General features: G+C 40.4%; 1 protein-coding gene across 4 annotated transcripts in view; it reads right to left on the minus strand.

The window, feature by feature from the left end:
- Positions 1–5,305: 5,305 nt before the first annotated feature.
- CDC16 (cell division cycle 16) overlaps positions 5,306–12,188 on the minus strand; it is a 34,719-nt gene continuing 27,836 nt past the window's right edge. Inside the window, exons 15-19 of one of the 4 annotated variants that reach the window (XR_002481488.1) lie at positions 11,256–11,391; positions 9,299–9,389; positions 6,330–6,627; positions 6,146–6,247; positions 5,306–5,528 (exon numbers count right to left, since the gene is read on the minus strand). Coding sequence is in view for 3 of the 4 variants with exons in the window: in XM_021708735.1 (XP_021564410.1) it covers positions 6,368–6,627; positions 9,299–9,389; positions 11,256–11,391 (487 nt within the window). In the remaining variant the exon portion in view is untranslated. Of the gene's footprint in view, positions 6,628–9,298; positions 9,390–11,255; positions 11,392–12,188 lie in introns of all 4 variants that reach the window. The other 3 variants (XM_021708735.1, XM_008050371.2, XM_008050370.2) reach the window with 3 other exon arrangements.

Raw genomic sequence — 12,188 nt, forward strand, 5'->3', positions numbered from 1 at the left:
GTCCCACCCCCTCCCCACCCCCCCTCAGTTTCTTAATACCCTCCTGATTCTTCCTGTTACTGCAAACAAGTTCTGAAAAACGATGTCACAAAAATGATAGTATTTTAGAATTCAGCTTTGTGTGGGTATTCTTTAAATAAAATCTTGTAATATGAATTTCAAGACAGTGAAACACACTTGCAAAATATTACAAGACTAAGTATATCACACAGAAAATCCTACGCGTTACGCGGTCTGTTAAAATGTTTTATGTATGCACCAAACTTTACAGCTCAAACAAAGTGGGAATAAATCTCCAAACATCAGAGCGAATATAATAGGCAACTTCACTTTTGCTTAACTGAACACTTCCTCGTCCATGAACATGGCCTTGGCCTCTAATTGGTAGATGACAGTAACTTAAGAAGCTGATGACCATAACACCCCCAGTTTTTCCTTAAAAGTGACAACATGGTCACTTTACTCCGCAAGGACACTTTTTAAGAAAACTGTGTCATGAGATACTGGAGAACTAGGTAGTAACAACCAATACGTGGCAACAGGACACATTCATTGCCTTTTTGTTTATACTCTGAAGCCTAAACATTGGCGTTAACACTGCTGCTGATCTGAATTACAGCTTAGTCAAGTTTCTGAACCTTCTGCCTTTTGTGTCTTAAAGCACTGCCAATATAGTAATGGCTCACTTTCCAGGCATTCACTTATCCAGAAACCCTAAATATCCTAACAGGTGGTCAATGAGGAAATGAAAAGATTCTTCGCTCTGGCAGGCAACATAAATATGAAAACACTCAGTAGAATACTTTGATTTTAGCTATTTTAACAATTATTTTGAGTTCAGTTTCTTGATTCACTTGATTTTCTGGCCCGAGTCAAAGACAAGGAAGCATGAAAACAGGCACATAAGGCAACTGAGAAAGAAAAGCCACGGAAAAATGAAAACTCAAGAAACCAACTAGCTCCAGAGTAAACAGCATTTGGGCAACTCATGGTCTCTAAGTGCATCACTGCGTTAACTTCCAACATACTATGTGACCTTCACCATGAGCAGAGGCAGGGCGGGGTCTTCCACACACCATACAACAGTGTTCAGATCCTCATCCGTGTAAGGGCGAACACAGCCTCCTTAAAAGACGCACCAGAGTTGGCGTGGTGGTCCTCAAGAAATGAAAGCTACTATTCTTCTACTTAAGAAGGTAGAAATAAATAAAACACATTTTAGATTGGTTAACATAAAAAGTTTTGGTGTCTAAGGGAGCATTTCAGTCACCTGGGAAAATTCATTTATGTGTAAAACCTTATTTGTTAATGACGCTGTGAATAAATGTAATGACTATTTCTTCTTTGAGAAGTAGGATAATGTGTCCTCTGAAGTTAGGACTAGGAGAGTTTGGAAAAAAGGATTTTCAACAAACGAAGCATATAATCTCCGAATTAGAATGACTAAGAGTGGAGGCTATACTCTACTTAAACAGTTATCACCTAGGAATCACAGTAAGATTATTTTGCTAATTTCAGTGAAGAGGTAAAAAAGTATGTTTAAAGACTAGAGATTTACTAAAACTGTCTGGTATCACCTTTTCAAACGGGAAAGTTATTTTAAAACAAATTTGAACATGTCTTTTCCCAAATAAGTCACTAGCCAAATGTGTAAAATTAAAGAACTTTTATTTCTTGACAAATGGGACATTTCCATCAGTTCCAACAGTGCTAAGACATTTCAGAGCTCCTACAAAACAGGTAGTCTAGCTATGATTTATTTAAAATGATAGATTATTACTGATAATCACCTGTTAATTTCATGTGGATTCCGTTTTCAATCTTATTACTACGTGAGAAAAGTGTAAAGATGCTAAAATTGCTGAATAAAAAACAGGGCAAGGGAGCCCATAACACTTACCAATAGTTAAAAGGATACGCCATCAAATTGTGTGTGAGAAAGTAGGTTACAACTCAAATTCTTTATCTTATACATACTCGGATACAGAAGTTATCAAGAATAGTTAAATCACATGTGTCCTATAGAATAAAATGATAATTTAGCATCAATATCTGGTTCAATTATTTTGGCTTTTTAAAGCCACACAAAACATACTTCCTAGTCAGCTCAGTTTGTTAGTTTAAACACCATTATGCCTTTGGAAAGATGAAACAAATGTTGGCAACTACTGTAACCAGCCTTGGATCTACTGTAACCAGCCTTGGATGACTCTCAGTATCTGTCACAGTAACGCCAAAAGATCTAGCTGTAGTTCAAAGACAGGAGTGGCATCACATACAGAGCAGGAAACTCTGAGAAGGGTTCCTCCACCAACACAATCATTAAGCTGGAAAAAAGTTACCAAGACCAACTTTCTCTAACTCTCACCTAATCAGATGCTACAGCAACCAGGAGAAAGCTCGGCAATTTAAAGGTTGTGGCTCCTTGGCAAAAGGCTGGTTTGACTGGACCACCTACCTATTTGCCGCAGCCTATTCTCAGGGACAGCCCTGTCCTCCAAAACTTTGGCACTGTGTATTTTGGTCAGTCTGGTGGTTCCCTGAGGGACTAGCACTGATGATGCTTGCCTTTGACCCCCCCATCCCCCCCACCCCACCCCAGGCTGCAGCAATTTCCCCAGCAGCATCTGTCAAAAATTGAGACACGCACACTTAAAAAAAAAAATTGCAGACATTTAGAGAAATCTGTCAGGCCACATGCTGACTAGAGACAGCAGAACAGGAGCTTCAAGTACCATACAAAAAATACAAACTTTGCAAAAATATTTTGGAAAATCCACTACACAAATGATCGAATGCACCCCTCAACAAGTAACAAAACCAATCCCTAAAGTGAGGGAGAATCTGATTTCCAAAGCTATCTCAGTATAATACTCAAAATGTACAGTCCGCAGTACAAAAATTACAAAGCATACAAATAAACTGGAAAATATGTCAGACGCACAGAAAAAGAAGGATTTGGCAGAAACTGACACTGAGGAAGCCCAGATATTGGAGTTACTAGTCAAAGATGTTGATCAGCTGTTATAAAGTATGCTCAAAGGGCTAGTGGAGACCACGGAAAAAGGACTAAAGGAACCAAGAGACTGATGTATAGACAGATACAAAATGTCAACAAAGAGACCAAAATTATAAAAAGGAACCAAACAGAAACTCTGGAATGGAAAAATAGCTGAAATCTTAAAATCTACTGAAGGGATTTACCAGCAGACTTGAGCAGACAGAAGAACGAATCAGCAAACTTGAAGGCCGCACAATTGAAACCACCCACTCTGAGAAGCACAAAGAAAAATGAGCAGAATGGAAGGGACCCGTAGGACACCACCAAACCTACCAACATATGCATACAGGAATCCCAAGAGATTAGAGAGGTAGGCGAAATATGTATTTTTTTTAAGAAAAAAATAGCTGAAGAGCAAGGAAGACCTGTGGAAAGTCAAAATGGGCCAGAAGCGGTACCTCTCGCGCCAGACAGTTGGCCAGTTGTGAATGCAAAGAAAAAGTTACTGATGGAAATGAAAAGTACTTATCCATCAAGCACATGAAAGCAAAACAGCCTTATTGCTAATACGAAGAGTTTGAGTGGTCTGGATAGAAGATTAAACCATCCACAACATTCCCTTAAGCCAAATCCTAAGTCAAAGCAAGGTCCTGACTCTTCAACTCTATGAGGACTCAGCGAGGTGAAGAAAAGTTGGAAGCTGGCACAAGTTGGTTCATGAGGTTTAAGGAAAGAAGCTGTCTCCACAACATAAAAAAGTGCAGGTGAATCAGCGAATACTCAGGGAGAAGCTGCAGCAAATTATCCAGAAGATCTAGTTAAGATCATTGATGAATTGGTCATACCAAAAAATAGATTTTCAAAGTAGAAAAAACAGACTTCTATGGGAATAAGATGCCATCCAGGACTTTCAGAGTTGAAGATGAGCAGTCAATGCCTGGCTTCAAAGGACAGGCTGATTCTCTTGTTGGGGATTAATGCCTCTGGAACTTTAAGCTGAAACCAATGCTCACTCACCATTCTGAAAGTCCTAGAGCTAAATCTATTCTGCCTGAGCGCTGCAAATGGAATCATAAAGCCCGGGTGACAGCACATCTGTTTACACCACGGTTTACTGAATATTTTAAGCCCACTGTTGAGACCCACTGCTGAGAAAAAGAGTTCTTTCAAAATATTACTGCTCATTGACAAGGTCACCCAAGAGCTCTGATGAAGATGTGCAAGGAGATGAATGTTGTTTTCATGCCTACTTAGCACTGTGTCCATTCTGCAGCTCATGGATCAAAGAGTAATTCCAACTTTCGAGTCTTAATAAGTTTTTTTTAAGGCTATAGATGACATAGTGATTCCTCTGGTGGATCTGGGCAAAGTACACTGAAAACTTTCTGGAAAGGATTTACCGTTCTAGGTGTCATTAAGAACATTCATGACTCATGGGAGGAGGTCAGATCATCAACATGAACAGGAGTTTGGAAGAAATTGATTCCAATCCTCGTAAATGACGAGGGTTTCAAGACTTCAGTGAAGGAAGTTACTGCTGATATGGTGGTTAACAGCAAGAGACCTAAATTAGAAATGGAGGCCAGGCATGGTGGTGTGTGGCAGTAATCCCACCTTTTCAGGGGCTGAGGCAAGAGGAATGCTTGAGCTTTAGAGTTTGAGACTGCCCTGGGCAACATAGCAACACCTTGACACACAAAAAAATAAAAATGAAATAAAATTAGAAGTAGAGCCTGAACATGTGACTGAATTGCTGCAATCTCATGACAAAACTTTAATAGATGAGGAGTTGCTTTGTATAGATGAACAAAGAAAGTGGTTACTTGAAATGGAATTCATTCCTGGTGAATATGCAGTGTACACTGCTGAAATGACAGCAAGGACCTGGACTATTACATAAACGTAACTGACAGAGGAGCATCAGGATTTGAGAGCCATGACTCCAGTTATGAAAAAAGTTCTACTGTGGGTAACATGCCATCAAAAGCATCGCATGCCACAGAAAAATCTCATGTGAAAAGGTTGACTGATGGGGCAAACTTCATTGTTATTTAATTATAAAAAAAGCTACAGCCACCCCAACCTTCAGCAACCACCGCCCTGATCAGTCAGAACCCATCCATACTGGGGCAAGACCCTTCCCAGCAAAAAGATGGCAACTCACCGAAGGCCCAGATGATCATTAGTGTTTTTCAGCAATAAAGACTTTTTAAAATTAAGGCATGAATGTTGTTTTTTTTGCACACATAATGGTATCGTACATTCAGCAGATTCAAGCATAAACAACTTTCACACGCCCCGGGAAACCAGAAAACGTGTAGAACTTGCTTTATTGTGACATTCACTTTATTTCAGTGGTCTGAAACCAAACTTGCAGTGTCTCCAAGGTATGCTTATGAGTACACAAGTCCATACTGATAAATGCTTGAATAAACAAATGGGAGAGAAGAAACAGACCTTCAAGAATAACTTCAAATAACATGCAGATATTGCCCCCTTCAGGGACTGAAGCTTAAATCCTTCTGACCTGTGGGGTATGGAAAGGGAATGACAGGAATCTGGCGGTAGAGAAACCTGGCAAATCCCACTGTGACCAAGTGCCCCCGGTCGGAAGAAGTCACATGGCAGTCATACCCTCCCCCAACAGGATGCAATGAGAAAGGCACGTGACTTCTGTGATACTTTATCCCAAAACCCATACTCCCAGTCCAATCATGAGAAATATATCAAACAAATTTAAATTGAGGGATACTGCACAGACTACTTGACCAGTGATTTTCAAAACTGTCACGGTCATATAAAACAAGGGAAGTCAGAAACTGTCACAGGTCAGAGAACACAAAGACGTGATGCCTAAGTGTAGCATGTTCGTAATGGGATTCAGAGACAGAAAGAGGATGTTAGGGAAAAACTAGTGAGATTCAAATAATGACTGGCATTTAGTTAACAGTAACTACTAATGTTGGTTTTTTGACCTTGACAAATGTTCCATGGAAATGTATGAGGTTAGCAGTGGAGGAAACTGAGTGGGGGACACATGGAAGCTCTCTATACTGTCTTCACAATTTTCCTATTAATCTACAATTAATCCCAAATAAAAATTTATTGAAAAAGGAAAAAAAAAAGACGTAGCAGATGGTTTACCTTCTTTATTCCACTATGTTTAACTACTGTGGAGGTTCAGAGAATCACAACACATCTGTGGCAAAGGTGTGCGATCCAGTCTCTTAAGGCAGGTCTCTGTTCCTAAATGTAGAGATGTAGTTTGGATTCATGTTAGGAAGTGGGAAGTTCTTAAGCCATGGCAAGGATGGGAGGGAATACTGACCTACACTGGAACAAACGGAACCAGGCCACCGTCTGGAGTCACGTGCTGTGGTCTGACATAGATGTCTCTAACATCATGTCACTTTCATTCATTTCGATCTCAAAGGTTTCTTCCAAGGAAGGTCTGGAATCCGGAGTTTTCCTTGAGGTTTCCAGTGGTGCAAGCCCCGTTTCTTCTGCAGTCTGTTTTTCTACTTCAAAATCCCTGAAATCCCACGGAGGTGAAATAATGTTTTTTAGTGTCTTCATTGTATGCACATCAAAGTCATAACATTTTAATTTGTCTTTAATGTCTGCTCCTAAAAAGAAATGCCATAATTAGAATAAAATAAGAAAGTTCATCACTTATCTGTTACTTCCATCATTATGCAACACCATCATCAGTTAAGTCAAATTGTACTTTTAAGAGCACGCATAGTGCTCAGAAGGAGAACAATGTGACTGTCATTTTCTTCTACTTCCCACCGTCTTCACAGAAAGATTCCAGAAGTACAGGCAGTTGCAGCTGCAGGGTGCTCATCAGCCACCCAGCGCCCAAAGCCTCTTACGGACGCAGGAGGCTAGCAGGCAACATCTGTCTCAGCTGACACAGAGAGAACGGTCTGCGGGCGCCTGTCAGGCACAGCCGCTAATCTTGGGCACCCAGGAACCACGATCAAAGGAAACCCATTACCCACGTAATTGAAACCTTAAGAATGATGCAGATTTGAACAGATCTAACAGATGTTTTAGGTTCGGTCATTTGACATAAACAAAATGACAATTTTACACAGTTCAAACTAGCAACTTGCAGGAATCGGTCGCTTGGCAGATATGACATGCAAACCTTCTAAAAATAAAAATGGCAAGTAATAAGTGGGAAATGGGAAGGACAGGGAAAACATCTTACTCATTTTGGTACCTCCAGCCTTTGCTTAGTTTTATGTGAACTCCCGCTTCAGCCTAACAACTCCTCCTTGAACAGGGGAGGAAAAGGCGGCTCATACTTGCCAGAACGTCACAGGGGCTACTGAGGGGCAGAGCTGGGGTTTCAACCCAGGGTCTCTGGAGCGCCACCGTTTCTGTCTGTTTTGACTCACAACAAGCAAAGTGTGTTTCCCTTAAGTGTGTGGCTGGATGACTTCTTGTGTGATCGCATTCCCACGTAACCAGTGCCGGCAGAAACACAGATCACTTCCAGCTCCTCGGACCCCTCCATGCCCATTCCTGGCCAATACCTGTTGCCTTCCCCAGCCTCAAATAACCACCACTCCACCTCTTCTAAAACCACCAACTGGCTCTGTTCATTACTAATCTTCCTGTAAATGGAAGTCATCAGCACATGCTCATTTTCTGTCAGAACCTATGAAATCCATCCATGTGGTCATTGCGGATTAGCTGCTATTAGAAATAAAGCTGCTAAGAGCAACCCTGCAAGTGAGCTTTCGTGGAGAGGCACTTGTTTCTGTGAGGCCTATATGTGGGAGCAGACCTGCTACACCACAAGAGCGGTATGATCTTCATTCCTCCAATATCCCCCTCCCCACGGAATCACACCTCCCAGCACCCTCATGCTTGTAAAGCCCCCCTACACTGACTCAGCTTACCTGACGTGCTCTGATTAATACAATGGGATGAAATGATGCTGTGCAACTGCTAACTTTCAAGGGCCTCGAAGCTTTGGTTCTTGTCCTTTAGAACCCTGTGCCATTATGCCTCGGATGAGAGCCCTATAGGGGGAGACCCAGCTGTTCCAGCTGAGCTCCCCAACCCGTGAGTAAGGGCATATGAGACCATCAACCAGCCAAGCCAGTCACAGTGACAACAAACCTGGGCAAGACCAGGAAATGAGTTCAATGACCACAGAATTGTAAAAAGACTACATTTTTGTTGGTCGAAGTCACTAGGTTTTAGAGTGGTTTGTTAGGCAGCAACAGATAGCTGATACAACAGGCTTAAATTTCGTATGATATGTCAAATCGTTTTCCAAAGAGGTTTCACCCTTTTACAACCCCACCATCAGTCAATAACCGGTGAGAGTTCCAGCTGTTCTAAATCACACCTACACTACACATCATCCGTATTTTTAACATTTAGCCACCATGGTTTTCATTTCATTTCTCCAAAAAGCAATGATATTGAGCACCTTTATTTGCTTCATGACTATCTGGATATCCTCTTGTATGGACCTACTCCCCTAAGTATTTTATCTATTTTTTGACCCATTTTTATTTGACTTCTTCTTACGTATAGGACTTTTTTGTATTCGAGTCATGAGTTCTCTAATGAGTCTAAGTACTGTGAGTCGCTTCTCCCATGCTATGGCTTGTCTTTCACTCTCTTAATAGTTTTTGATGAACAGAAGTTTTTAATTTTATCGGAGCACAATTTATCATTTTTTCACCTTCTTATGATCCTGTTAAAGAAATCTTTGCCTATCCCCAAGTCCAGAGCTCAATATTTAACCTCAACACATCATCTTTATCATATAATGTTTGTAACCAAACGAGGGCCCAAGTATAGCAATTGCATCCAAATTGTTACTGTTACTTGCTTATTGTTAACAAAATGTAAAGAATTACATATCACTTCATGTGAATGTAAGGCGTCTTAATATTCCACCAATATGTGAAGATTAATATTATGCTACACCATGCATTAGAAAATAAAAGCCCCTGCAATTGTTTATTAGAAAAATGTTGCTAAGATTTCTTTTTCCATTATACAATTAGATTGATCCGTCTATAGTACAGTGCTTTACACATATTTTGAACACAGCAAGCATTCAACTTTGAACAGAGTGGATCCTTGATGAGTCACTAACTCCGACAGCATTGTTCTAACAAAGTGGAGTTTTGCATTATTAATGCAGTTAGAATTGTTAGAAACATAAACGTAGGACCTCAGATGAGTATTTGAAAAACCTAAACAGAGATATATAACAACCTAAAAAACTAAATACAATTCCGGAAAGAATAATTATAATCTTACCGATATAAGCTTCAGAGTCACCGATGTACATTTCAATGCAATGACCAAGCATTGTAACAGAAAATGTATCATCTCGCCTGAGACCAAGGGCCTGCCAAAAAAGATTCAGCATGGTTATTAAAAAAAATACACGTTTCCTTCCCATGGTTATTAAAAAAAAATACACGTTTCCTTCCCTTTTGCTTAGAAATATCACATTGATTCATTCAACTCATTCGTGATCGCTGACATCAATTTATGTCATTCCAAATTCTGTTCCTGGTTGCCGCTGACATGAATTTACCTCATTGTGGAGACTACTTTTTCAGATTTATAATCCGAATAAAATACAAAGTACAGAATGCTAGTCAGAATGATATCTGAGGCAAATACTGGATATGTCTGCAACTTCCAGTTATACTGTGAAAAGGGTGACAATTTAGAAAAGACCACTTCACTTGTGCTTAATGTCAGAAGTTTGGCAACCAGTTTCAGATCTGTTTTACTTTCACCCACTGTCTTGATTAGGAAAGTGAAAATCTGCCTGTCACAAATGTGTTAACAATATCTTGGGAACCCAGGGTAGGGGAAAGGGGCTGCCAATGGGGACAGAGTGACAAGGTTGGTCAGGAGCTGATGACTGCTGAAGTTGGGTTATGTTGGGAACATTGAGGTTCTTTACACTATTTTCTTATACTTGAAATCTGCCTCTCCCGGAAGATTAAAAACAAAACAAAAGAGCTCTTATCTCCATATAGAGTCCTCTGAGCTTTCTGTTTAATTGAATCACAGAAGAGAGGTAAATTATACACTATCCAAATATACTTATGTAAGAGATCACATAAAACTAGAAAATGTGCTTAGTCCAAATTTCTGACTAGCTCAGTATTCTGGCATTTTCAGGACTTAGCTCACCTACCCTAAAAAAAATCTCAAATTAATGCTTGAAAATCAGTTACAAACCTATCTATCATAAATTTATCTTTGAAAGATTACATTTCCTCGTATTTTATCTCACTCTCCAATTACTTCATCAATTCTAAGACCCACATTTCTTCAAATTCTAACATTTCTGAACCAACCTGGGATGTCTCACGCTAGTGGCTTTGTACTACTGCTGTCAGCCAGCCACAGCTGTGACGAGGGTATCCCACCCGTGCAGCATGGACTTGGTGGTTATGCTGGCAGCACAGATCCAACATCAAACCACGTGAGGAAAAGACACATGAATAGTGGTTGCCTAAAAACCGTCTGTTGACACTTTAGCAGACTGAAAGGGATGTGAGAGAGATTTGCAAAACAAGTGTCTGTAGCTGGGAAGAAACTGAGACAGGAAGTGGTTGTGTATGTTGGTACCAGAACACTACAAACGGGGCTACTGACCCTCTAAGTTGAATATTATAACCATTTATTTCACTTACATTTTTTATCTACTAGAGTGATAAAAACTAGTATGCTCAAGAGGACTTTAAGTGCAAACTTAAATGACAGGAAAAAATGATATTCAAGTTTAATGTAAGGCAGCACTTTCTTATTTGTGGTTCTCTTATTTATTAGCAGGGTCTTAGGTTTGAGGAATCAAGCAAAAAGTCTTTCCTTGTGAGGAATGCACAGACTGCTTTGTTCACCTGTTGAGGCGATCTAAGGGAATTAATCGTTAAGAGTTATGAACAGGAAGGCTCACTGTGAACACTGTGGAGTTTCTGTGCTCCCTGCCGGGACAGCACCCAGACTCATCACTGACGAGCACCACTGGCACCTGCATGCCTCACTGCAAACACCGAGGGCAGGGCTTGTCTCTTTCTAATTTGACGAATACTGCACAACAAGTACATGCTTCTCTGCAAGGAAAGAATTTAAGGTTGCCTAACGAATTTTAAAGCAGGAAAGAAACAGACACTGCCTAGCAAAGATATTTTCAAGAAAGAAGTAGCAAATGTCAACCAGATCCAAGGTCAGGTACAAACAAAAGACATACTGTGTGGAAATAGTCCACAGCATTTTCAAAGTTGCCCATCAGACTGTGGATATATCCGATAGCAGAATAGGTGGATGCATTCTGAGGAATCAACACCAACGCCTGACGGTGGTAATCTAAAGCTTCTGCATACTTTCTGTGAGGGAGGATGGGGGCAGGGGAGAAAAAGAGAGAAAGCCATTACCGAGTACAGTAAATGCATACAATTCCTAAGTCTGAGATGAGTACTCATCCATGTCAACTCATAAGAAACTCTTTACTATGTTAGAGTAACTGGTAACTGTCCTCAAATCCACTCATGTGGATTTTCCAGGTGTGTTCAAATGCATTTTCCAGGTGTGTTCCCTCAGCCGCCCAGGGGCATGCCTGCAGACATCTGCTGTCTTCCTTTAGATGACCGGCAGGACACTGCAACCAGAACCTAGGCTTCAACTCCTGGCCTGGGCCTTTACTACACACCACCTTTTTATGTGATGTAAACTTTCCACACTAGGGGTGGTTAACAGCAGCCAAAGAGTTTTGTCCAAAAAAAGGTACTTAGAACAGTGTTTCCAAAGTTCTCTAGGATACCTGACCTGTAAAGTCTTTTGTGAAAAAAAGGGTTTATGCTCAATTAAAGTTTGAGTTAGGACTCAAAGAAATCCTACAAAAAAACTTGTTAAATCTTGAGTAACCTAAAGTTTCCCAGACTTTTTAAACCAAATAATTCATTTTTCTTTTAAAAAAAGAAATGAGGTCTTGCTGTATTGCCAGGTTAGTCTCTAACTCCTAGCCTCAAGCAATCCTCCTGCCTCAGTCTCCCAAAGTACTGGGATTATAGGCGTGAGTCACTGCACCTGGGCAGAATCCATTTTTCTTTCTTTCTTTCTTTTTTTTTTTTTTTGAGTTGGAGTCTCACTGTTGCCCAGGCTGGAGTGCAGTGGCACACTCACG

Source organism: Carlito syrichta, unplaced genomic scaffold, assembly GCF_000164805.1.
Source record: "Carlito syrichta isolate Samal-C Ts95f unplaced genomic scaffold, Tarsius_syrichta-2.0.1 Scaffold145258, whole genome shotgun sequence".
NCBI lineage: Eukaryota > Metazoa > Chordata > Mammalia > Primates > Tarsiidae > Carlito > Carlito syrichta.